This window comes from Schistocerca nitens, chromosome 2 (assembly GCF_023898315.1).
Source record: "Schistocerca nitens isolate TAMUIC-IGC-003100 chromosome 2, iqSchNite1.1, whole genome shotgun sequence".
Taxonomy (NCBI): Eukaryota; Metazoa; Arthropoda; class Insecta; order Orthoptera; family Acrididae; genus Schistocerca; species Schistocerca nitens.
Window position 1 is genome coordinate 573,139,068 of NC_064615.1, and position 25,817 is coordinate 573,164,884.

Sequence of the window (25,817 nt, forward strand, 5' to 3'; positions counted from 1 at the left end):
TGTTTGATTGTTCTTTTTTAAATTGTGAAACAGTTCTTCTTCTTTCAGTTAGCATTAATCCCACCTCGTCAGGCTCCGCTATATTAAAGATTTGGCAACTGTATTTTTTATTTAACTTTGCAGAAGGATGCGCTTCCTGTCCCTGCAGTCATTAGTTCCCAAAAGGAGGAAAGTAATAGATGCCACCTGTCTCTGAATTCTGTAACTTAGTTCTGTGTGTGATTTCATTTTAACTGTTTAGTGTGTCGTGTTTCCGAGGTGGAAACGCTAGATGTCTAAATTTTAAACTTGGACTATAGAATCTGACAGAGGTGATTAGTTTGCTATTTCTCACATGTAATGCACTGAAGAGCCAAAGAAACTGGTACACCTGCCTAACATCGTGTAAGTCCCTCGCGAGCACTCAGAAGTGCCGCAACACATGTGGCATGGACTCAACTAATATCTGAAGTACTGCTGGACAAAACTGACAACATTATGCCTGCAGGGCTGTCCATAAATCCGTAAGAGTACGAGGGGGTGGAGATCTCTTCTGAACAGCACATTGCAAGGCGTCCCAGATATGCTCAATACTGTTCATGTCTGGGGAGTTCAGGGGTCAGCAGAAGTGTTTAATCTCAGAGGAGTGTTCCTGGAACCACTCAGTAGCAATTCTGGAGTATGGGACCTTGCACTTTCCTGCTGGAGTTTGTAATCTTCCCCTCACAAAATTTGTTGCTGTCACTACTATTGTCAATGGTAATGTCTCTTTTTTTTCCAAAAAATACGACAAGTGTAATATTTACAATAAACCTTTTACTTATCTTCTTTTCTCGTAGTTGGCTCCAGTTCTTCATGTCCAGGGATCTCATTCTTTAAGCTGGAATTTTCACATTTTAGGTTCTCATGTTCCAATTGACATAAATAATTTTGATGAACGCCTGTGCAGATTTTTTTTGTTTTCACAATAATTTATTGTCTCACATTTTACGATATCACACTGCCTTTAGAATTTTCACATTAACAAAGCCGAAATTACATTTTTCTTCCAAAATACAAAAACATGTCTGATCACATCAGAGGTATGCCCACAACTACCACTACCTCCTCACTCTGCAGTAATAACAATATTCCAAAGGGTTTACAAATTTTCTTGACAAATGACTTTCTATTAATTTATAAATGAATCTAGAAATAAACATAATAAACAATACCAAATTGCATAATTAATAACAAAAATTTTAAGTGTGCCAAATATTTCGTAACTTCAAATGTCTGTATTAAAAAAAAAAAAAAAAAAGTAATTCAATTTCGTAGTTTTTAGCTTGAAATACAGGGTGAGCACAAACTCTTGCCCTGATTATAACAATTTATTACAGAATAACCATTTGACATAATAATTTACATTTGATGCCATTACATAGGTTAGTGTTACTAGCTTTTTTTTTATAACCACTTAAATTTGTAAACCTCAAAATGTGCTCCCTTGGTAGCTCGGAGAATGTCGAGGTGGTATTCTACATCTACATCTACATCCATACTCCGCAAACCACCTGATGGGTGTGGCGGAGGGTACCCTGAGTACCTCTATCGGTTCTCCCTTCTATTCCAGTCTCGTATTGTTCGTGGGAAGAAGGATTGTCTGTATGCTTCTGTGTGGGCTCTAATCTCTCTGATTTTATCCTCATGGTCTCTTCGCGAGATATACGTAGGAGGGAGCAATATACTGCTTGACTCTTCGGTGAAGGTATGTTCTCGAAACTTTAACAAAAGCTCGTACCAAGCTACTGAGCGTCTCTCCTGCAGAGTCTTCCACTGGAGTTTATCTATCATCTCCGTAACGCTTTCGCGATTACTAAATGATCCTGTAACAAAGCGCGCTGCTCTCCGTTGGATCTTCTCCATCTCCCCTATCAACCCTGTCTGGTACGGATCTCACACCGCCGAGCAGTATTCAAGCAGTGGGCGAACAAGTGTACTGTAACCTACTTCCTTTGTTTTCGGATTGCATTTCCTTAGGATTCTTCCAATGAATCTCAGTCTGGCATCTGCTTTACCGACGATCAACTTTATATGATCATTCCATTTTAAATCAGTCCTAATGCGTACTCCCAGATAATTTATGGAATTAACTGCTTCCAGTTACTGACCTGCTATTTTGTAGCTAAATGATAAGGGATCTATCTTTCTATGTATTCACAGCACATTACACTTGTCTACATTGAGATTCAATTGCCATTCCCTGCACCATGCGTCTATTCGCTGCAGATCCTCCTGCATTTCAGTACAATTTTCCATTGTTACAACCTCTCGATACACCACAGCATCATCTGCAAAAAGCCTCGGTGAACTTCCGATGTCATCCACCAGGTCATTTATGTATATTGTGAACAGCAACGATCCCATGACACTCCCCTGTGGCACACCTGAAATCACTCTTACTTCGGAAGACTTGTCTCCATTGAGAATGACATGCTGTGTTCTGTTATCTAGGAACTCCTCAATCCAATCACACAATTGGTCTGATAGTCCATATGCTCTTACTTTGTTCATTAAACGACTGTGGGGAACTGTATCAAACGCCTTGCGGAAGTCAAGAAACACGGCATCTACCTGTGAACCCGTGTCTATGGTCCTCTGAGTCTCGTGGACGAATAGCGCGAACTGGATTTCACACGACCGTCTTTTTTGAAACCCATGCTGATTCCAGCAGAGTAGATTTCTAATCTCCAGGAAAGTCATTATACTCGAACATAATACGTGTTCCAAAATTCTACAACTGATCGACGTTAGAGATATAGGTCTATAGTTCTGCACATCTGTTCGACGTCCCTTCTTGAAAACGGGGACGACCTGTGCCCTTTTCCAATCCTTTGGAACGCTACGCTCCTCTAGAGACCTACGGTACACCGCTGCAAGAAGGGGGGCAAGTTCCTTCGCGTACTCTGTGTAAAATCGAACTGGTATCCCATCAAGTCCAGCGGCCTTTCCTCTTTTGAGCGATTTTAATTGTTTCTCTATCCCTCTGTCGTCTAATTCGATATCTACCATTTTGTCACCTGTGCGACAATCTAGAGAAGGAACTACAGTGCAGTCTTCCTCTGTGAAACAGCTTTGGAAAAAGACATTTAGTATATCGGCCTTTAGTCTGTCATTCTCTGTTTCAGTACCATTTTGGTCACAGAGTGTCTGGACATTTTGTTTTGATCCACCTACCGCTTTGACATAAGACCAGAATTTCTTAGGATTTTCTGCCAAGTCAGTACATAGAACTTTACTTTCGAATTCATTGAACGCCTCTTGCATAGCCCTCCTCACACTACATTTCGCTTCGCGTAATTTTTGTTTGTCTGCAAGGCTTTGGCTATGTTTATGTTTGCTGTGAAGTTCCCTTTGCTTCCGCAGCAGTTTTCTAACTCGGTTGTTGTACCACGGTGGCTCTTTTCCATCTCTTACGATCTTGTTTGGCACATACTCATCTAACGCATATTGTAGGATGGTTTTGAACTTTGTCCACTGATCCTCAACACTATCTGTACTTGAGACAAAACTTTTGTGTTGAGCCGTCAGGTACTCTGTCATCTGCTTTTTGTCACTTCTGCTAAACAGAAAAATCTTTCTACCTTTTTTAATATTTCTTTTTACGGCTGAAATCATCGATGCAGTAACCGCTTTACGATCGCTGATTCCCTGTTCTGCGTTAACTGTTTGTGACCGTTTATTAATGAGAGCAGTTCTGGGACCTTTCTATAGACGCTCCTGCAGTTTACTATTAGCAGATTAATATTGTTATTCCCTGTTGCATTTTGCCTACTCCTACCTTGCCGCGTCTCAGGAGGCGTCTTGTCGGGCCTAGGGAGGGAATTCTCTAACCTAAATAACTCCCATGTGCACTCCACACGTACTCCGCTACCCTTGTAGCCGCTTCCGGCGTGTAGTGCACGCCTGACCTATTCAGGGGGACCCTACATTTCTCCACCCGATAGCGGAGGTCGAGAAATTTGCACCCCAGATCTCCTCAGAATCGTCTGAGCCTCTGGTTTAAGCCTTCCACTCTGCTCCAAACCAGAGGACCGCGATCAGTTCTGGGAACGATACTACAAATAGTTAGCTCTGATTCCACCCCACGAGCAAGGCTTTCCGCCTTCACCAATTCCGCCAACCGCCTGTACGAACTGAGGATGACGTCTAAACCCAGACGGCAGGAGTCATTGGTGCCGACATGAGCAACAATTTGCAGTCGGGTGCACCCAGTACTCTCTATCGCCGCCGGCAGGGCCTCCCACATCTCGGATGAGACCCCCCGGCAAGCAGACAGAGTGAACACTGGCCTCCTTCCCCAACCTTTTCGCTATTTCCCTAAGGGGCTCCATCACCCGCCTAACGTTGGAGCTCCCAATAACTAATAAACCCCTCCCCCCGTGTGCCTGCTCGGACCTTGCTGAAGGAGCAGCCACATGTCCACTCACAGGCAGAGCGGGCGATGCCACACGGCCAGCCTCCACATTTACCCTCCGCCTCGTGCGTCGTGAATGCCGCTGAACCCGCCACTGCCCTTAGGGAGAGGGTAGCCCAACCACGCCCGGTAACCGCGAAGATGCCTCGACAGCAGGGACAGTGGGTGAAGCATTCCCAGTCCAGACAGATGTTTCTTAGCATGTATTTTGTCACAGTACCCAGTTCGTCGACGTCAGCAACTGGTGTGACAAAGACTCTGTCGTTGATATAGCTCCAGGAAAAAAAGTCAAGGGGCGTAATGTCTGGAGAGTGGGGTGGCCGTGGTGTTGGACCGTTCCTTCCAATCCACCGATCCGGAAATGAGGAAATGAACCATCCAGGAAATCACCCCTATCAAAGCCCAGTGTGTGTGTGTGTGTGTGTGTGTGTGTGTGTGTGTGTGTGTGTGGAGGGGGGGGGGGATCCATTTTGCTGGAAAATTATCCATGGTTGATATTTTTCTATCTGTGGGACAATGAACTGTTGCAAAACGTCTTAAGTAAATGTTAGTGGTAATGGATTTTTCCGTGAAGAAAAATGGTCCAAAAACCTTGTTATGCACGAGGTCGCACCAAACATTCACTTTTTCGATGTCTCGCTGTAACTGTACAGTGGCATGTGGAAACTCTGAACCCCATATATGGACGTTATGCCTATTTACCATTTCACTGACAAGAAAGGTGGATTCGTCAGTGTCATCAATGCTGTTGAGAATATCAGTTGAAAATTCAGCATGAGTCACCAAATCATTCAGTTGCAAGACCTGCACGATTTGCACTTTGTAAGCATGCAACCTAAGCTTTTCATGAAGAATCTTCACCACACTTGCTTGCGGTATTTGAAGTACACGTGATGCTTGACGTGTTGATTTAGATGGACTCTGTTGAAACAATTGCTGAACAGGATTAACAGTTGCATCACTCACACGAGGTCTGCCACTTCAAGGATGATCTTCAATGCTGTCTGTTTCGTTAAACTTTGCATACCATCGCTTTATTGATTTAATGTCAGGAGGGCTGTGTCCATAAGGAGCTGGAAATTTACACTGAACGCTGATGGGCGATTTTGTTTCGTGAAACTAAAGCACACATTGCACTTTCTCCTATTTCGACACCATTTCGCCACCAACCATCGTGACCTAACAGACCGCGTCAGTGTTGTGGAGCACTAGTGCCATCTATTGGTCGCAACAACTAGTAACACTAACCTATGTAACAGCATCAAAAGTAACTTATTATGTTAAACGGTTATTCTGTTATAAATTTTTATAATCCGGCCAAGACTCTGTGCTCACCCTCTATCACATATTGTGTATAAAATTATATGAAACTTTTCAGACAAACAGTTGAGATAATATTGACCTGTCCAAAATTCAAAAATTAGTTCTGGTATTGACTACTTATGGTGAGCAAAAGTAATGCTAAAGGAGGGTGTCCCTTTAAAAGTTGCCCAAGTTTGTTAGAATGCACAATGGACATGAATGGATGGATGCAGGTGATCAGACAGGTTGCTTACATACATGTCACATGTCAGAGTTGTATCTAGACGTATCAGGGGTCCCATATCACTCCAACGGCACATTCCACACACCATTACAGAGCCTCCATCAGCTTGAACAGTCCCCTGCTGGCATGCAGGGTTTATGGATTCTCCATACCCACACATGTCCGTCTGCTCGATACAAATGGAAACGAAACTCGTCCAACCAGGCAACACGTTTCCAGTCATCAACAGTCCGATGTTGGTATTGATGGGCCCCAGTCGGTGTTGACGGGCCCAGGTGAAGCGTAGAGCTTTGTGTCGTGCAGTCATGAACAGTACACGAGTGGGGCTACGAAAGCCCATATCGATGTTTCGTTGAATGGTTCACATGCTGACACTTGATGGTTGATGGCCCATCATTGAAATCCGCAGCAAGATGGGTTGCACTTCTGTCATGCTGAATGATTCTCTTCAGTCGACGCTGACCCCATTCTTGCATGATCTTTTTCCAGCCACAGCGATGTCGGAGATTTGATGTTTTACACTCATGAAATGGTCGTACAGGAAAATCCCCACTTCATTGCTACCTTGGAGATGCAGCGTTCCACTGCTCATGCGCCGGCTATAACACCACGTTCAAACCAACTTAAATCTTGATAACCTGTCATTGTAGCAGCAGTAACCAATCTTAACAACTGCACCAGACACTTGTTGTCGTATGTAGGCGTTTCTGACAGCAGCACCATACTCTGCCTGTTTACATATCTCTGTATCTGAATACGCATGCCTATACCAGTTTCTTTGGTGATTCAGTGTAGATAAAGAAGGGAGACGCAAAAAATATCCAACAGCAAAGATTTAACTTGGCAAAAGGAGTTTCTATCAAAATAAGCATCTGCTAACATAAAAAAAAATAAACCTTGAGACTGTTGACAGTAAGATCGATTGATCAAGCAAGCAATGAAGATGCCATTTAGTGAGAAACTGTGTCTAATAAGGAACATAATAAGTAGAAGAGCACTCATTACAACTTAAGTTGTAGTGGAAAATAATGGTTAACGTGATGGTAGAGAGGAAAAAACGTAGGGGCAAGCCTCCCCAGGAGTACAGGAGACAGTGTGTTGCTCTCATAGGTTGCAGTAGACTAGTTATGCTGAAATGTAGAGGATGCTGATGGGTGACACGAATAGAGAGCTGCCTCGAACAAGCTTAGAATTAACAACCATCACCCCATTTCTGCATGCAAAACACTTTAAGATAGTATTAACTGTAGCAGAAAAAAAAAAAACTTGACAATCAACCTTCTGTCCCCCCCACCCCCCCCCCCCCACCCCCTCTCTCTCTCCAGTGACCTACTGCAGTACATAAACTCGTCATTTCAATTCCTACATGGTTATGAAAGTTACCCTTAGTCTTTAGTTTTAGAGTTTTTTCAAGAAAATCTTGTATGCAGCAATTGTGAACTCAAAAAACTAAACATTTATTTCTACTTATGCTGTTAAGAGTTAGCCTCCATCCTCTGCATTTGAAACAGTACTTATTTTTATGTCAGGGTATGTCACATTTTTTCATGCTGCACTAGTAAATTTTGTGTTTGCTGGGATTCAACCCATAAAGTTCACTAAATTTCTTAACGGATTTTGGATACAGCTTTATTTAAATAAGTTCCTTACACGGTAAATTTAATAAATGGTGTTTGAAACAGTAATATTTACTTACATAAATACATTTTTCATGTCAATATTTTTTTTCCTTACAAATCATTTGGAAATTTCCAGAAATCAGAACAAAACAGTTCATGCGTCCGCAAAACTATAATTAAGCAACTAGATCCCAAGGGGCACAGCAAACATGTGGATTACTGCGTGGACCGCACCACACTTCAGGCCCCACAACTGCAATACCCTTTCTTTGAGACATAACTTCATTTAAGTGTTCACGAGTATTACTGTCACAGTACCCCAGATCCAGCCGTCGCAGCTTTGGTAGACTGGAGACCAAGAGCGGCAAAAAATCACGACCTGCAATATCAATAGAAGGATTACAATTAATTGTAAAGCAAAGTGTACAGCTACAGATAGACAGATGCTGAATGAAATGTGTTTGGCTGTCAAGAGAGCAATGCACGATGCCTGCACTGACCACCATAGCAGAATATAGTTAAATGATATTTCATAAAACCCAAAGAAATTCTAGTCATACATAAAGGCTGTTAGTGGCACCAAATATAGTGCCCACTCCCTAGCGAATGAGACAGAAACTGAAATTGAGAGTAACAAAGAGAAAGCTGAAATGCTTAACTCCATTTTCAAATGTTCCTTTACAAAGGAAAACCCAGAAGAACTGCCAAATTTAATTCTCATACCATTGAAAAGATAAATGAAATAAGTATTAGGATCAGTGGTGTTGAAAAACAGCTGAAATTGTTAAAACTGAACAAAGCTCCAGGACCCAAAGGAATCACTGTCAGAGTCTATGCTGAATTTGTAGCTGAATTAGCCCCTCTTCTAACTATAATCTATTGTTGATGCCTTGAACAAAAAACTGTGCCCAGGTCTTGGAAAAAAAGCACAGGTCACAACCATTTACAAGAAGGGTAATACAAATGATCCACAAAACTACCGTCCCATATCCCTGACATCGATTTGTAGTAGATGCTTATAACATATTCTGAGTTCAGACATAATGAGGCACCTTTAACAGAATGACCTCCTCAATGTCAAATAGCATGGATCCTGAAAACATTGAGGATGCAAAATACAACTCACACCTTTCTCACATGACATACTGAAAGCTTTGGAACATCAAAGCAGTCACGTAGATGCAGAATTACTTGATTTCAGAAAAGCATTTGAATCAGTACCACACCTACACTTATTGTCAAAAGTACAATCATATGGGGTATCAGGTAAAATTCGTGACTAGACTGAGAACTTTTTGGTAGCGAGGATGCAGCTTATTATTTTGGATGGAGACTCATTGTCAGATATGGAAGTAACTTTAGGTGTGCCCCAGGGAAATGTGTTGGGACCCTTGCTGTTAATGCTATACAGGGCGTTTCAAAAAGAAAGAGCAGATTTCAAACATTTATTTCTCAAAAACTACAAATGATAGAAACACAATTCCAACGGTCCTTCACTCAATATGAGTACCAAATGTTACACAACAAATATCAAAACTGTACCTCAATATGAGCACCATTTGTTACACGACAAATATCAAACCGGTATCTCATTTCTTGCCACACACGACGCAACTGGTCTTTAGTTACCGAATTCACGGCCGCAACAATTCGATGTCGTACCTCTTGAAGAGTAGCGGGCATAGGTGGGACATAAACACAGTCCTTTATGTACCCCCACAAATAAAAATCGCAGGGAGTAAGGTCTGGTGACCTGGGAGGCCACAGACGATGACATTGATCTTGTGCTCCTGCTCTTCCAATCCACCGTCCTGGAATGGTGTTATTTAGGTACCGTCGTACAGGTTCAGAGAAGTGTGGTGGGGCGCCATCTTGCATGAAGATGAAGTGATTTGAATCTTCCTGAAGTTGAGGAAATAGCCAGTTTTCTAACATGTCCAGGTAAATGGTTCCTGTGATAGTTTTCTCCATGAAAAAGAAAGGTCCATAAACTTTGTTTACCGAAATTGCACAAAAGACGTTAACCTTTGGTGAGTCTCTTTCATGTTGAATAACGTCCCTCGGAGTTTCACTCGCCCAAATTCGTACGTTATGCCGATTAACTTTACCAGAAATGTGAAACGTTGATTCATCTGAAAAAATTAATCGTTCGGCAAAATTGTCCTCTTCCATGTCCTGTAGAATTGCAGTTGAAAATTCGAACCTTTTGTTGTGGTCGTCAGGACGCAATGCTTGCAATAACTGCAGTTTGTACGGCTTCATGTGCAGACGGTTACTCAGAACGCGCCATACCGTTGTTTTAGACATGTTTAGTTCGTGACTTGCCCGTGCCGTGGATTTTCTAGGGCTCCTTTCGTAAGCTGCACGGACACGCTCGACATTTTCATCCGATGTGCGTGGACGACCCGTGCTTTTTCGCTTGCAGATGCAACCATCTTCTACGAATCTGTGATGCCACTCATAAATTTGCTTATGACGAGGCGGCTGTTTGTTGAATTGACGGCGGAATGCACGTTGCACACCAACAATGGACTCTAACTTTGCAAATTGCAGCACACAAAATGATCGTTCCTGTGGTGTCGTCGCCATTTTCCTACAAACAAACGCCAGCGCCACTGCGGATTTGCATGGAACTTCTGCGCGGACCATTGAAAAACTTTGAACCTTTCTCTGACAAGAAACGTTTGAATTGTGTTTCTATCATTTGTAGTTTTTGAGAAATAAATGTTTGAAATCTGCTCTTTCTTTTTGAAACGCCCTGTATATTAATGACCTAGCAGACAATATTAACAGTAACCTCAGGTTTTTTTGCAGATGATGCAGTTATCTATAGTTAAGTACTATACGAAAGAAGCTGAGGAAATGTTCAGTCACATCTCAATAAGATTTCAAAGAGGTGCGAAGATTGGCAGCTTGCTTTAAATGTTCAGAAATGTAAATTTGTGCACTGCACAAAATGAAAAAATATAGTATCCTACGACTGTAATATCAGTCCCTGTTTCATTTGCTAGGGACTGGCCACTACCTTTGGCGCCATTAACAGCCTTTACGTATGACAAGAATTTATTTCGGTTTTGTGAAATATCATTTGACTACACAGAAATGAGCCAATTCATCCAAATACCTGTGTGTCTCACTTTGTAGGGATATGAAATGCAATGTTCACTTAGGCTCAGTTGTGGACAAAGCAGGTGGTAGACTTCAATTTATTAGTAGAATACTGGGGAAGTGCAATTAGTCTACAAAGGAGATTGCTTACAAATCACTTGTGTGACCAGTTCTGGAATATACCCATACCAAATAGGACTAACAGGGGTTATTGAATGTATAGTGAGAAGGGCAACATGAATTATCACAGGTTTGTTTGATCCATGGGAGAGTGTCACAGAGTTACTGAAGGAACTGAACTGGAAGACTTCTCAAGATAAATGTAAACAATCCAAGAAAGTCTATTAACAAAAGTTTCAGGAACCAGCTTTAAATGATGGAATACACTATGATTGCCTACATATTGCTCGCATAAGGATCGTGAAGATACGATTAGAATAATTACTTGACATGCACAGAGGTATTCAAAGAATCATTTTTCTTGTGCTCCATACGCGAATGGAACAGAAAGGAAACCTAATAACTAGTACAGTGGATCGTACCCTCTGCCATGCACCTCACAGTGGTTTGCAGGGTACAGATGGAGATGTAGAACTGCTGTTTTGGACATTAACCAATATAATCTACATCAGCTTTTTCTTAATTAGCAAATGTGTTCTCCAACCTTTGGTGTATTAATCGCAATTCATTTGCAGTCATAGTGGCACATGTCATTTACAAGATGGTTGGCTTCAATCAACACAACCCAAATCTCTTATCATTACAAAGTCATATATTGTAGTACCATGTTTACACAAGTATAAGACGAACCTGAATACGAGATGACCCCCATTTTTTTAAGAGACTCCTTGGGAAAAATTAATTTTTAATATGTTCTGACTAATCAAATTTAAAAACTTTTACTGATGTAAGAGATCTGTCTAAAAAGTTGACTTTACACCTATTCTAAATTTATGCCATTTATTGATTGTCTACATTTTGATAAAATGAGAAATAAAATATACAAAAAGAAATTGATCACATTAATTTTTATCTTCACTACCTTTTTTGTTTACTGAGTCTGCCGTCTGTGGTATCACTAATTTTAATCAGCTCTAAAACCCATATCACAATTGCCACAAACATCTGTTTCTTCGGAATATGTCGTGATTTTTGTGGTTGTGGTTACTGTGGGACCCGATGGGTGTGTAGAACGAGCAGCTGACACAACCTCAATTGTTCCCATCATACCCCACAGTAAGCATTGACAACTTGCTGTGCGAAACACACTAGTATGCCACTGGTCGCCACCTAGAGTTTTGGCATCTCCTACTTTGATTCCAAGTGCAAAAGTATTCAGGAAAATTGCAACTTAAACATGGTAGATGTTCATAAAAAGCCGAAGTATGCAGTATACATTCCCTTGGTTGGCTGTATGATGAAATTTCTGCCTATTTGACACTCTCCTCCCTGTAGTTCTCAGCCACACTAGGTAGGTCGCTGTTCCCCTCCAACTTCCCTTAGTGCTGTGCTTCAGCAAGAGTGAAACATGGACAGCAATATCTTATAGGGTGCAAGTCTATCTAACAACAGCAACTAATACATAAATAAAAGATTGCAATCATTATTCAATCCAATTCTAGAACTTTTGCTCCACGATCTAGTGACCCCTGTTCATACAGTTTCTGCAACAGATCTTTCCACTGCTATTTATTCTTGCGATAACAATTACAGTCAGTTTAATATGATTTATTTTGTTTGTCTAACATTTCATTTTGGATTAATTTTTCTTCTCATTTCATATGACTGTCATCATCTTTTTCTACAGCTGATTAAAAACTGGTAATGAGTTTCTCTGCTATTCTAATATGTGTACAACAACGGAATTTCTCATTTGCAACCCATTTGGCATATCATTAGTTTCTCATAACCAAATAACCTATTGAGTTGTGTTCAGAATCAAGTGATGGTTTTTGAAGGATATGATTTTCACCTTTGAATGTTATCTTTGCTTAAAAAGTATCAAATGTATGTATACAGTACCCATACATGAATGAGAATTTTTATTGCAAACCTATTCGAATACAACAAAAGTTTGTAAGTTTATAGAATTAAATGTTATTTCCTCCTGTGTTTAACAAAATTGTCAGTTTTTAAGCAGAGCATCAGATTTTTGTAATGGGTAGTTCACAGTTTCTCGCATGTCCATTGCACTAGTACCGCGATTCAAACATCATGTGATTATTCAAGCAAGGTCAATATTTTATTAGGAAATCTCTATCATATATGAACAAGTATTGTTTGATATACTCTACCATTCGGGACTGTTCAAAAAAAATTTGTACAAAATCTCAATAGTCAAAGCTTTATCTATAGATGTAAGACAACGCCTATATTAATCTATTAAACAACATAAAAATGTTGCCTCATCAGTGATAGGTTAATCTGCGAATATAGGACAATCTCATATTCTTCAAATGGTGAATTTGCGGAAAAACCATGTCTTATAATTGAGTACGATGTAAGTCAATTATTATCCACCATTTAGTTATACTTTTGTTTATTTTGGTAGCACTATCGTTTTACGTTGATGACACATGCTTTGTTTATTTGTTGTTATATCTTTGCAGTTTTCAAGCTGCTAGGTTAGTTTTGTTATCACTGCTGTGTTGTTAATCATGGCTGCTTCGCTGTCTATTTGCACCGAAGAAGAGCAACGTTCAGTGTTCCGTTTTTGTGGTCAGAAGGCGTATCAGGGGCTGAAATTCATCGAATACTTTTGGTACAGTACAGGAACAGTATTTTGCCATAATGGAGTGTCTACAAATGGACTGAAAAATTCCGAAATGGTCGCACAAGTGTTACGCATGATGAAGGAGCCGGACAACCTTTTATCGCCACCAATGATGAAACCATTGAGCGTTCACGTGAAGTCATTCTCTTCGACAGATGATTAACTATTGACAAAGTGGCACATCACCTGCACATTAGTCACAGTTCTGCCTACGAAATCATCCACAACAGATTTGGCTGTCATAAAGTTTCTGTAAGAAGGGGGCCCAAAACAACTCACACAGTTGTATAAACAAACGTGCTTGGACATCTGTAAAAAAAACATTTGGAACACTACGGTAACGAAAGGGACAACTTCTTAGACAGGATCATTACTGGTGACAAAACATGGATCCATCATTACGAGCCGGAGAGTAAACGGCAGAGTATGGAATGAAAACATCCAAATTCACCATGCAAGAAAAAGTTCAAGACCCAACCGTCCGCAAGAAAACATTATGGGGAAAGGACACAACAATAAACAGTGTATGTTACAGTGAGATGCTTACTGCCAGGCTAAAGCCCGCAATTTGAAGCAAATGCCAAGGATTGCTGTCAAAAGGTGTTGCGTTGTTGCACGACAATGCCCATCCACATACTGCTGCCCACACTGCTGAAACGCTCCAGAAACTCAAATTTGAAGTACTGGGTCATCTTCCATATAGTTCCCAATCTTGTCCCTTCTGACTATCACTTGTTTGTTCCACTCAAACAGATATTAAGAGGCCGTTGATTTGCCTCAGACAAAGCAGTGAAAGAAGCGGTGCATTCCAGGCTCGCAGCTTGACCGAGAACCTTCTTTTATGAGGGCATCAGGAAGCCTGTACAACGATGGACCAAGTGCGTTGAAACGCAAGGAGACTATGTTGAAAAATGATGTTCTTGTAAGTTTCCTATTTGATTACAGTAAAATTTTTAACTACTTTGCAGATAATAATTGACTAATCCCTGTACACATGGTAATTGTTTCCTCTCCTACCATTTCCTCCTTTCCCTTGATGGATTACAAGGTATTGACGACCTCAGAGTTTGACCACACCATGTGGGCCCTATTTTCAGCAGTTATTTTCTCCTGAACTAGTATACTGGATGGTGCTCACATACCTTAAGCTATTTCTTACTGAGCACCCAGCCTAACTAAATCATGCAGTGAATAAGAAACACTTGCCAGATATTCTCCATCCACAAGTAATCACAGTTATGATATAAATTTGTTTCACTGCAGTGTGTTGTGCTCACATATCTCCAGCTATTTCTCACTGACCACCCGGCCTAACTACTTCATACATTGAACAAGAAACACTTGCTGAGTATTTCTCGTCTATAAATAATCATAGTTATGCTAGAAATTTTTTTCACTGCAGTGTGTGTCTGATTTTTTTCTCTCTGAACTATAAGTCTACTTTTATTCTCCACTGTATTTACTGTGCATATTTTCAAATATATCAACATTTCCCATCCATATTCCTTGCATAGAAAATTCTGATAAGTGGAAGTAAAATAATGAAAAATGATTCAGTTGCTCTTAGCATGTGGAATAATGTGGTCACTAAACTGCCATTACCAAACAGATAAAACACCTGGTTAAGAAATCAGAGCATATGTATATTGTAGTTTATTACTGAGAAAATATGGTGTATGTCAGAAACAGTGATGGAACTAATTACAAGCATTAAATTGTACAAGAAAGTAAGAACTAAAATCACTGACAGATCACGTAGGAGTCAAGCTAATTTAAATACTTTTGTCTGTGCTTTTGCTGCTCAGAATACGTCTTTTCCTTTATAATATTACTTTTAATTTTAAATACCCTGTTGAGAAAAGCCTCAAGAGAACTCTTTCAGCAAGATAACTGAAACTAACTTAGCAGACTCAACAATACTGAGGATTTGCGAAACATCCTGACACTTGGCTGGAAGTCTCTCCTTACATCTTTTAACAGTCAGAAAAAGTTTTGAGGCTGTGTAGTCCAGCCATATTTTTTCTCAGATATCACAATATCACTGCAAAGACTACTGTGGTATCCTGATAGCTTATGTACCTCCTGAATATCTCTTAATTTTGGACTGTGGCACCTTCCTCCATCCCCTTTTCTCGCTTATTTATACTTTTCCCTTCAGGTAACTTACATAAGCTTCTGTGCATTTTCCCATCTTCTGTTTTACTTGCTCATTTACACTTTCAATACGTTATTGTGGTGTGTTTCATTTCTAAACTGTCTGTTTCCTTCCTTAATTATTGTGAAGTTGTTCTGTTTTTCTTCTTCTTCAGCCCCCCCCCCTTTTTTCAGTCATCCCTGCCTTCAGGGATCAAATTATCTTTCCATAACTTTTCTCCTCCTTTTTTCACAGTTACAGTGTTATCTGTGACTCCCACCTCTCATTCCACTTGCAACCAATTTTCTTCTGTCACACATTCCATTACTGAACACAACTCAGCACTTTTGTCTTGTTTAAATTCTAGCTGCTCAACAGTTTCAATATATATGTCATTTCCTTTTAGTTTATCAGCAGGCAGTATCTGTATTACCTTATTTTTTGTCAGTATTTTGAATTTAGCTTTATTTGTCATAACTACTGGAACACCGTCACAGCCAGTAACTGCACATTAATAGATAGCTATGTTTAACCACAATGTAGTAATTATGCTTGTTGAGTTTTGTGTAAAGACACAGGCTAACATCTTCTATCACACACTGGAGAATTTTTGAAATTATTAATTTCATGTTTCAATTTTTGATATTCTCTTGAACAAAACAAAGACACAAAGATGTAATTACATCTTTACTATACTTGCACTGTGCGTTGTAACAAGATGTAAGCATTTAATTCATTGTTCCGATATTCCCAGTAAAACTTCCATTTCACACGGCATGGAGCTTCCTCATCATAAAGCAAACTCCAAAAGACACTGTGTTGCAAAGCTTTGTATATCAATAATCACTCAACAGCTGCTCACATCTAACTGAGTATGACCAAAGCATAATCAAAAATTTACTCATTGGCTACTACACTCATGATAATGCATGAGAGCAATGAGTTCATACAGTGTCTTGCATAACAAACAGATCTCCATGCAAACAAACAGATACATCTGAACTCCCAGCAGTTTTCTCCATTTTTTGTTTATTCAAAATAAACTGACTTGAACTGTACGCCTGCCTCATTTATAACGTGCTATTCACAGGTACCAATATGAAGCACCAAAGTGGTCTTATCCATTGTCAATATTTCAATAACACACATGTACTTCTGCACAGTAGTGTGTAGTCAGCAGAAATATTCTCGGAGGACAATGTCTTCAGTACCCTGGCGCAAGAAGATGGTTCTGAATAAAATGTCTGTTTATGTTTTTGCTTATATGAATATGCTGGTGGAAAATTTTCTACATTCTGTTATATCCAACTGTTGTTGCAAAGTTTAGAACAAAGCCTGTTATCCACACATTGTTCATCACTGCAGTAGCAGTGATTTTGCCCAAACTGAAATAGATACTGTAGACTCTTGGCCCTTGAAAATCATAATATATTCACGACTCCAGAGACAGAATTTCTTCAACACCAACACACGGACTACAATTAGGTGTTCCTTGATATCTTTTCTTAATTTTCCTGAGAGTAGTTGTCAGAGAAAGGCTTAGTAGAACCTTTCAGAATATTGGAGTAATATGCCACATAACACTATTCCATTCATCAAGACAAAAGTTTCTCAAACGTGCACTGCCATTTTCTATACCTGCCAGTACTAATAATGCTGGAATAAGAGCTATTATATAATGGTTGTTAGCAGTTCGCACACAGGAGATTACAGTGTGGTAATCCTAAATTCATTTATTAGTGCATGTATGCCACACAGCATGGTTTTCCACAATATAATATGAGAATATGAATCTGATTTGCTAGGTTAGGTGAACTTGCTCTGTTATGATCCATATTTCAACATTTTACACACTTTAGTAAAGAGTTACATTCCAGATTGGTTTCAGCCTTTGACAAATGAAGTTTCAAGTTATGTTTAAGACAGCCTAATTTTTTGTCTCTTAATGGTCCAAAGCAGTTGTTGTGTTACACACAGAAAACAATGATTAACAATGTATCCATTCAACACAAATACGTTATGTACTACACGATGCTAAAGCTCATATGAGTGAATGATAGATTAAGTGAATAGCCATTGTAGGTTTGAGGCTGCTCAAACACAGCCCAGTGCAATTGCAACAACAACAACAACAACAATAACAACAACAACAAATAATAATAAAAGTTACTGTATCTCATAGTGTGTACAATACTCCATTAAGTACACAAATTTATCACTGATTTTTGAAACAGGATACACACCTGAAATGCCATCATTCCAGATAAGACTCAAAATTTGTATATGATGACAGTGCTCGATTATTTGAGACACACCTCGATCTGAGATATGAGAGCAGTGTATTACACACAATCTCCTGAGACCCGCACACCTGCAATCATAGCAGAGAATATGTATGTAGTAGATAACATTAAAAATTGTGAATTACCACTAAATATGATTACAGAAAAGAAAAGTTGTTACCTTCTCACAGAAGAAATATTTGAAACTGACATATTACTCTGATGTGTGTACTGATACTATAGTGTCACGTTTCCATAACTGATGATGATGATGATGATGATGGTGATGATGATTATAGTGAGGGAGAGGGTGTTATCCAGCACCAGCACATAACCTACTCATCTTGAATAGCACCAAGGGGTTTGCAAAGTGTAGTGTCACCATCCACCACCACCATGAAATAACTAAATAATAAACATGGCCATGTGCTCTCACTGCCTGGGATCTTATGGAGAGGTTTGGAATTTAGCCAGGACCTTGACTTCAAATCTGTAATGAGGCATTTTACACCACCACCTCTCCTCCCGAAACTGACCAAATACTGGTGATTAAAATTAATTTTGGACCAAGATTTGAACCATATACCTCAAAGTAGAAAAATACTGCAAAACCATGTGTTAGTAGGCTTGACTAAAGAGCATAATAGAATAACTAGGCACTCAATGCCCACCTTAATCTGTTAAATCTGTTTCTTCGTAAATTAAATCTTAGCTTCCTTATGACTGTGCCACAGAAAATCAAGAACCATAGAAATAAAAAGGATTTACTACTGCTATCTTTCCTGTTCTAACTACAGACTTGGTTGCTTTTTTAATTGAAAATGCTAATTTATCTTTCAGTTTACATCACCATATTTCATCAAGTTACTACTGTTTCTATCATCTTTCACATTTATTTCCAATCATATCAGATATGTAACTGGTCTTATCTTCTTGTTTACACAGTACATCGTGACACTGTTCAGATTTCAATAAGATATTACTGTGAAACCAATCTGTTAATCCATTCATTCAAACTGTATTAACTCAAACATTTATTTATTTAGTGTGTGGCATTGAAAATCATATATGATCACACAGGGTATGTGGGGGTAAAAGTACTTGTAGGGCAAATGTACAAATCAATTTTTCTGGTCCCCAAAGCAGAAGTCCACCATATTCCCACCAGGCAGTGCACACTTCATCTCTTCAGTTCCGGTCTGGAAGCTCGTCGTATTTGGACACTTACGGATGCAGAAAATACAGTAAGTCACTTTTGTATGTTTTCTATGTAAAATTTGTCTAGTTTTCATTGAATATTAGGTGAACCTTAATCTATCTACGAATTAGATAAACTCAGTATTGGAACAGTAATGTAAATGGATACGTAATAAAATCTACTCACCAAGGAGCAGCAGGAGAACATACACACAAAAAGGTTTAACTTTTACAAGCTTTCGGAGCAAGTAACTCCGAAAGCTTGTAAAGATTTTTTATTTATCCATTTACATTACATTGTCAATAACTGATTATATTCGTTGTTATATCAGTATTGGGACTGGCAGCTATCAGATTCCAATATCCACCTTGATCTTCATGAATTTAGCTGTATGTATTATCTGTAGACTTCTGAAAAAGAAAATGGCAGAATGGGGTAAAAGTATACAGGTATAACAAGGTAAAAGTTCATATGAGTTACTTTTACTCCATCAAGAAACTATTTGTGAACTTTTATGCCATAACCTGTACTTGGACTAGTGTAGTCTCCTCTCATGTATTCTAGCATTCTTTGTTGGTATTTATTTATCTTAAGTGCCTAACCATCCACATTAGAGAACTTAATTTTTCTTTTCTATATTTTTTCTTTCACAGGGTGTTCATGTTTTCAAACATATCTACCTCTCGGGCACTCTTCAAATATAATCACATCTTCCACAAGACATTTTTTTCCAGAAACCAACTGAGAACATCAACTTTCACAGCCATTAACAGAGCCACTCTAGCATCAAGCTCTTAGCCTTTTTAAATGGGACCTCAATATGGCAAGCATCCAAAGCTACTGTGTTTTCAAAGGCTGCCTTAAGAAAATGTCTTAAAATGGCAAAGAAGTCAGCACTTGGGCCATTTCATGATAACTTTTTCATTGGACGAAGAACTGTGTTTCCCTTGATAAACATTTCTTCAGCCTTACTCTCCGAACATAAAATATTTACTTTTTGAATCACTGAAAAATAAAAAGTTCTTAATTTGTTTCTCCATGAATTTATTTATAATCAATTATTTTCCTCAGTTGGGAATAAGAGTATGCAGAATCATTTTTTAAGAAAACTTTTATTGCATCTCTCATAGCACTTGGATGACAAACTTCTGCACATTTGTTACAAAGATACCTAGCTGTTGCATGTGTAACTAATATAATATTGCTGAAAGCTTTTAAAGAAATTTTTAGTAAAACAAAAAATCTGTACTTTTATCCTTCTACCCAATACAAGGTATGAAGAATAATCAAAAACAAAGTACGTAAGTACATATAAAAACAAAAGGATATTAATCTCATGGGTCATAAACAAACAGATATTTTACATATTCCGTTGCTTCTTGGGTCACAGAAGTCTGATCACCAACCAGGATATGACCATAAAGGGCTTTCTACTTTAATGAGTATATGGTGTGTCCACTGGTAACATACTGACAGTCTAATGAAGCTGCCTTTACCCATCGATGAAATGAGTGCTCACATCTGACATGGTTTGTTTTTGTCTTGTCAAAACTAGTCCATATTTTCTGGTGCAAGTCAAAGCTCAGGCTTTTTCTGTGATACAGGGAAAGTTGTTGATACATACTAATAACCACACTCCTCGCTGTTTTTGTTATTCTTCAGTGATACTAAAACTGTCAACAAATAGTTTTCTGGCTTTTAAGCATGGAGGCTGTAGTCCATCAGTTGCCACACTAAGATTACTGGTGACTTGAAAGCAAAGGATTACTTTGTATTTTAGTGTATTTTAATGTTAAGTTGGTGAATAAGTTCATAGCATTTTTGTTTTGCATGCTGGTATTCTGCTTGCTATGGGCTTTTTTTGTCAATTACCATTTTTATTTGTAATTCACTGTTGCTATTAGAGTTCACATATTGTCATTTTGTCATATGGAGACAACGAGTGGAGCTGTAGACAAAACAAAATGGCATGCCCAATGGAGAAATCAGAAGATTTCTGACATATTCCCCTGTCTGAGTTCAATAGAGGGGTGACAGACACTGAAGCAGCCAGAAACATTTGCACTGTGTATGGAGATAATGCCATTTGACATAGCATGACAAGAAACTGGTTTTCTTGTTTTAAGGAGGCTTGTTTTGACATTAGTGACTCTCCGCATACAGGAAGAGCTTCGGGGTTTGATGAAGATCATTTAAACGCATTAATTCCCAATGATCCATGTCAGTGTACTTGAGAACTGGCAAATGTGATGATTTGTGATCATTCCACCATGGTGTAACTTCTACATGCTTTGGGGAAGGTTCAAAAATAAGGTGTGTGGGTACCACATGCTCTAAGTTAAACTCACAAAAATCAGCAGTGGTCATAAGTGCATTCTGCTTGCTTGTCATCAATTGGCTCATGAACAACTCTGACCATTCCTGTCGTCTATTATTATTTGTGATAAGAAATGGTGTCTTTATGCTAACATAAAGAACGCAAAGAAGTGGCTGAGCCCAAACAAGGCAGCAACTCCCCTTACAAACACCTGCACACATCCACAAAAGATAATATTATGCATCTGGTGGAACAGTGACAGTGTGGTGTACTACTAATTGCTTCTTTGAAGTATAACCATCACTGCTGACATTTATCATCAACAACTAAGGCACCTTGCAGATTCATTCCAAGAACAATGATGAGGAACACTCCATGAAGTGATGCTACTCTACGATAACATCCAGCTACATTCTCCTAGAATGATAAAGAACACTAGACAGTAGTTGGGTTGAGAAGTCACTCCACAGCAGTCTTATTCAGATGATCTTGCACCCTCAGATTTTCAGCTTTTTCACTCTGTATCCAACAACCTTCAAAAAAACTTCCTTTCTATATGAATATGTGCTCCAATTATGGCTCAATGAGTTCTTCCCCTCAAAAGTACATGATATCTACAGCCACGGAACCGAAAAGTACCCCAGCTCTGACAGACTGTTGTAAATAGAGAAGGAGATTATTATTTATGACTAAAGTCTCTGTTATCTATCTCTTGTGTTTATTAAACATGTGGAAATACTCAACAAACTTATGCACCAGCCCAATAATTAAGGAGTAAAGTCACCAAATAGTAGAGACACTGAGAAGCCAACTGGATTGAAAACTTTGGTAGCTTCCAGAAGAAAACACACACATGTGTGTAAGGCTACATTGTACCAGCTGAATACACTGTGCTGGGACTGGAGTTCTGCAGCTTCAAAGGGGTGAGGGTTTGTATCAGGTGGGATGGGGAAAGGTGGCTGATGGCTGGGAGTGGGGCAACAGGTGCATAGATTTGGAATGTTGGAGGGACAGGAATGCAACACATTACCACTGAAATCAAGAATGTAGGAATGTGACACATTGCCACTGAAAACAAGCATGTTGTACCCAACAATGTGTTCCAGCACTGAATGGTCAACATTGTTCTTGGCCACAGTTGGTGGTGGCCATTCATTTGAGTCGAGAACTGCACAGTGGCCATGGCCACATAAAATGCCATGTAGAACTTTCAGCAGAGCTGGTATTTGACATATCTGCTTTCTCGAGTGGCCTCATCACCTCTGATGGGTAGGATAAGTGTGTGACAGGGCTGGAGGAGGGCACACTGGGAGGGTGTTTTGGACACGTCTTGCACCTGGTTCTTCCACAGGAACATGACCCATGTGGCACAGAGTTGGGAGTGGCTGTGACTAAAAGATGTACCAGGATATTGCATAGACTGGGTGGATGGTAGAATACCACCTTGTGAGGAGTGAGGAAGATTGCAGCTAGGATGTTTCTCATTTCCTGGCACAATGATAAAACAGTCAAAATCCTTGTGAAGCATATGGTTCAACTGTTCCAGTCCAGGATGATATTGAATGATGAGGACAGTTTTCCATTGCAGCTGGTTCTTGGGAGTGGTGGTATGCAAAATATGCTGTCAATGCCATCTGCAAATCAACACATCAAGAGAGATTTCTAAGCACAAAGCAAGCTGAATTGAGCTTCATGCTTAAGTTATTCATGTGCTAGTGCCACCTCTCTTTATTATCCATCTGGATGCCTAGTAACTTCACATATGGAACCTCACGCAGTATGAGGTATCTGTAAGTCATTTTCATTTAAATAATAAAAGTTACTGCAGTGCCGATATTGTTGGCACCTATCAAACACAATGTGAACATGAACATGCTAATAAAAGAAACAGATTATACGTATGACAAATATTAAATAGATAATAGCAGTGCAAAGATCCAGGCTGCAAAAGAAATAACAACAGAAATGATGAAAAGACTACTCACCTCTCAACAGAAATCTAATATCAGTAAACTAAAAGAAACTCTTGTCTTCGCATTAATTCTTTCGCGATAAAAATTGAGATAATCAAAGAGACAGTCATAACTTTTAATTACTATAGAGAAACCATTGAGGGTAGAGCGAAGGAAGTGAGGTATCAGTACATGATTATTCAATAAGAACTGGTGGCAAAGGAGACAAGGTGTACATTAACATGCAGAGGAAAAGGATATGAGATGGAAGATACAGAAGATATATGATAAAATGATGAATGATAGTTGAAAAGTAATATGATGGAAGATGCGAGGGAGAAAATACTGAAAGGGTGGAGGCAAGATAAAAGTCAGCAGAAAATCATACCTTTTTGCAATGATTTCTAACCCAGCATCAGTGAGAGCTTCACACCATGACAGTCTAAGAGCAGTAAGATTCTCCAAGTATGTGGAAAAACTGAGGAAGTGTAGCAGCCCATTACGAGTAAGCTGTGAGGGGTGTGCCAGTTCCAGAGCACTCAAACTTGTCAGTGGTACCAAACATTCTGCGAGACCAGCATCTCCTAGGCCCTGACATGGTGCCAGCCCTAGTTCCTGCAATCTTAACAGGACACAAATACTGTCAACTACATCCTAAAATGAGCTATTTTTTGTTATCTGCATAGCTAAGGAATTTTATCAGAACAGAAAAAACAAGAATGAAAACTAAAAATTCCTACTTACCAGACACTAAAGGAACCAATATACAAATCAAAGATGGTAAATCCATACCATTAACAATGTGAGTCCTTTCTTAGGAAAAAAAGGCAAAAATAACAAAAGGTAAAGGTTGAGGGGAAAAGTGAACAGAAGTTCATTTTTTCCCAAACCCCCATGTTCCAACAAAAAAAAAAGTGCACAAAAGGAAGAGAAAGTAGCGATGAATTTTCTTTGTGACTACCTCCATATTTTATGCTCTTTGTGTGTCAGTTTTGCTAGCCGTTAAAGCAGAGCAGTCATCATAGAGATATAAATAAAACAAATTTTCTCACCATTTTTTAACTACTACTTTCATTCATTCGCCAAGCAAATACTTACTGTATGTTTACCACAGATTGGTATTACAATAAGTTGTGATCCTGCTAAGACAGTATATTATTTGAAGAAGATCTTTTATTCACTACTATTGGCTAATTTCAAATTAACAGTCATTTTCATGTGAACATGTACTTACACTCATACGTATGCTATTCGCGGATCATACAAAGCACTCTGACAACATGTATAACCTGCTAGAGCACATGTATAACCATATGTACATTAACACTTGACTGCTAGTTTGAAATTAGACAGTAGTGATGAATAAAACAGCTTATTCTAATAACATACAGTCTCAGCAGAACTACTACTTCTCTTGCTCAAGGTTTGACACTTGTGGATCAAGAATAAGCAAAGAACCTTTTTGATGTGCTTAAAAGGAAGCAATAAACTGCAGCATTAATAAAGAATGTCAAACCTGACTTTTTGTCACCATGCTATTGTTTATCTTGAACAAGTTCAGTGACTGGCAAAAAATAAACTACTGAAGTCCAGCTAAACAATGTTGTTACCTGTGGGCAAAGAACACAGGTTTGTACATGTCAAATAAGAAGAGCTCTATTGTAAATGGTGTGTTAATGTTGTTATTACGTACACCGCAAATATCTTCAATACCTCACACTGTGTGAAAAGTTGTTTGTTCTTTTGAGAAAATATTCTATACCAGTACATTAGAAATTAGGTCTAAAGAGTGGAGTAAATTGTTGTAATACTGAAAAAGGTTAACTCACAATCCACTCTTGTATTGGCAAATACTGAAAATTAAAATAAGGAAGATAATAATTCAACCAAAATTTGCTTGAACACAATCGCAGTTTACTTCCTGTAATTAAATTATACATAACAATGTGCATGAAGAATTTGGTTAATGGTCCCTCCTTGAATACAAGATACATTAGATAAAGGATACACAGAAAAGAACAGTGTGAAATGAATCTATTATCCTTGTTGACTCATTCCCAAATCCCTAAAGCTTCTGCTTCCAGATGAAATCTACAGAACATGATGAATGAATGTCATGAGGTTAAATATTTACATGCAATATGGCTGCCAAATATCTTTCATATTTTTAAATATATGGTTGCTTTATATGGAAAATAGGGGCGATGGGTATACAGGAATCGTCATTTGTAAACAATGCATGTTCAGGTTATCTGGAAAATAAACCAACTAGTGATTAAAATCAAAAGTATGTTGTGTTCTACAGCTTCCAACAAGAAAGAATACAATATTTGAGGATAAAGACCATGTTAGAGGTATACTATTAGAACTGTGAATCTTGTTAGCAGTAATATAATCGGTATAAGTGAACACTGACATAGGCTCATACTTACATCATTGACTTCCACATCCCA

The 25,817-nt window shown here is 38.9% G+C and overlaps 1 protein-coding gene across 4 annotated transcripts in view; it reads right to left on the reverse strand.

Annotated features, from left to right (window-relative positions):
* Positions 1–7,584: 7,584 nt before the first annotated feature.
* The window catches only part of LOC126236615 (uncharacterized), a 206,682-nt gene continuing 188,449 nt past the window's right edge, over positions 7,585–25,817 (reverse strand). For all 4 annotated transcript variants that reach the window (XM_049946057.1, XM_049946055.1, XM_049946056.1 and 1 more), the window contains exons 6-8: positions 23,753–23,986; positions 17,859–17,986; positions 7,585–7,979 (exon numbers count right to left, since the gene is read on the reverse strand). In XM_049946057.1, the coding sequence (XP_049802014.1) occupies positions 7,777–7,979; positions 17,859–17,986; positions 23,753–23,986 (565 nt within the window). In that variant the 3' untranslated portion in view covers positions 7,585–7,776. The remainder of the gene's footprint in view (positions 7,980–17,858; positions 17,987–23,752; positions 23,987–25,817) is intronic.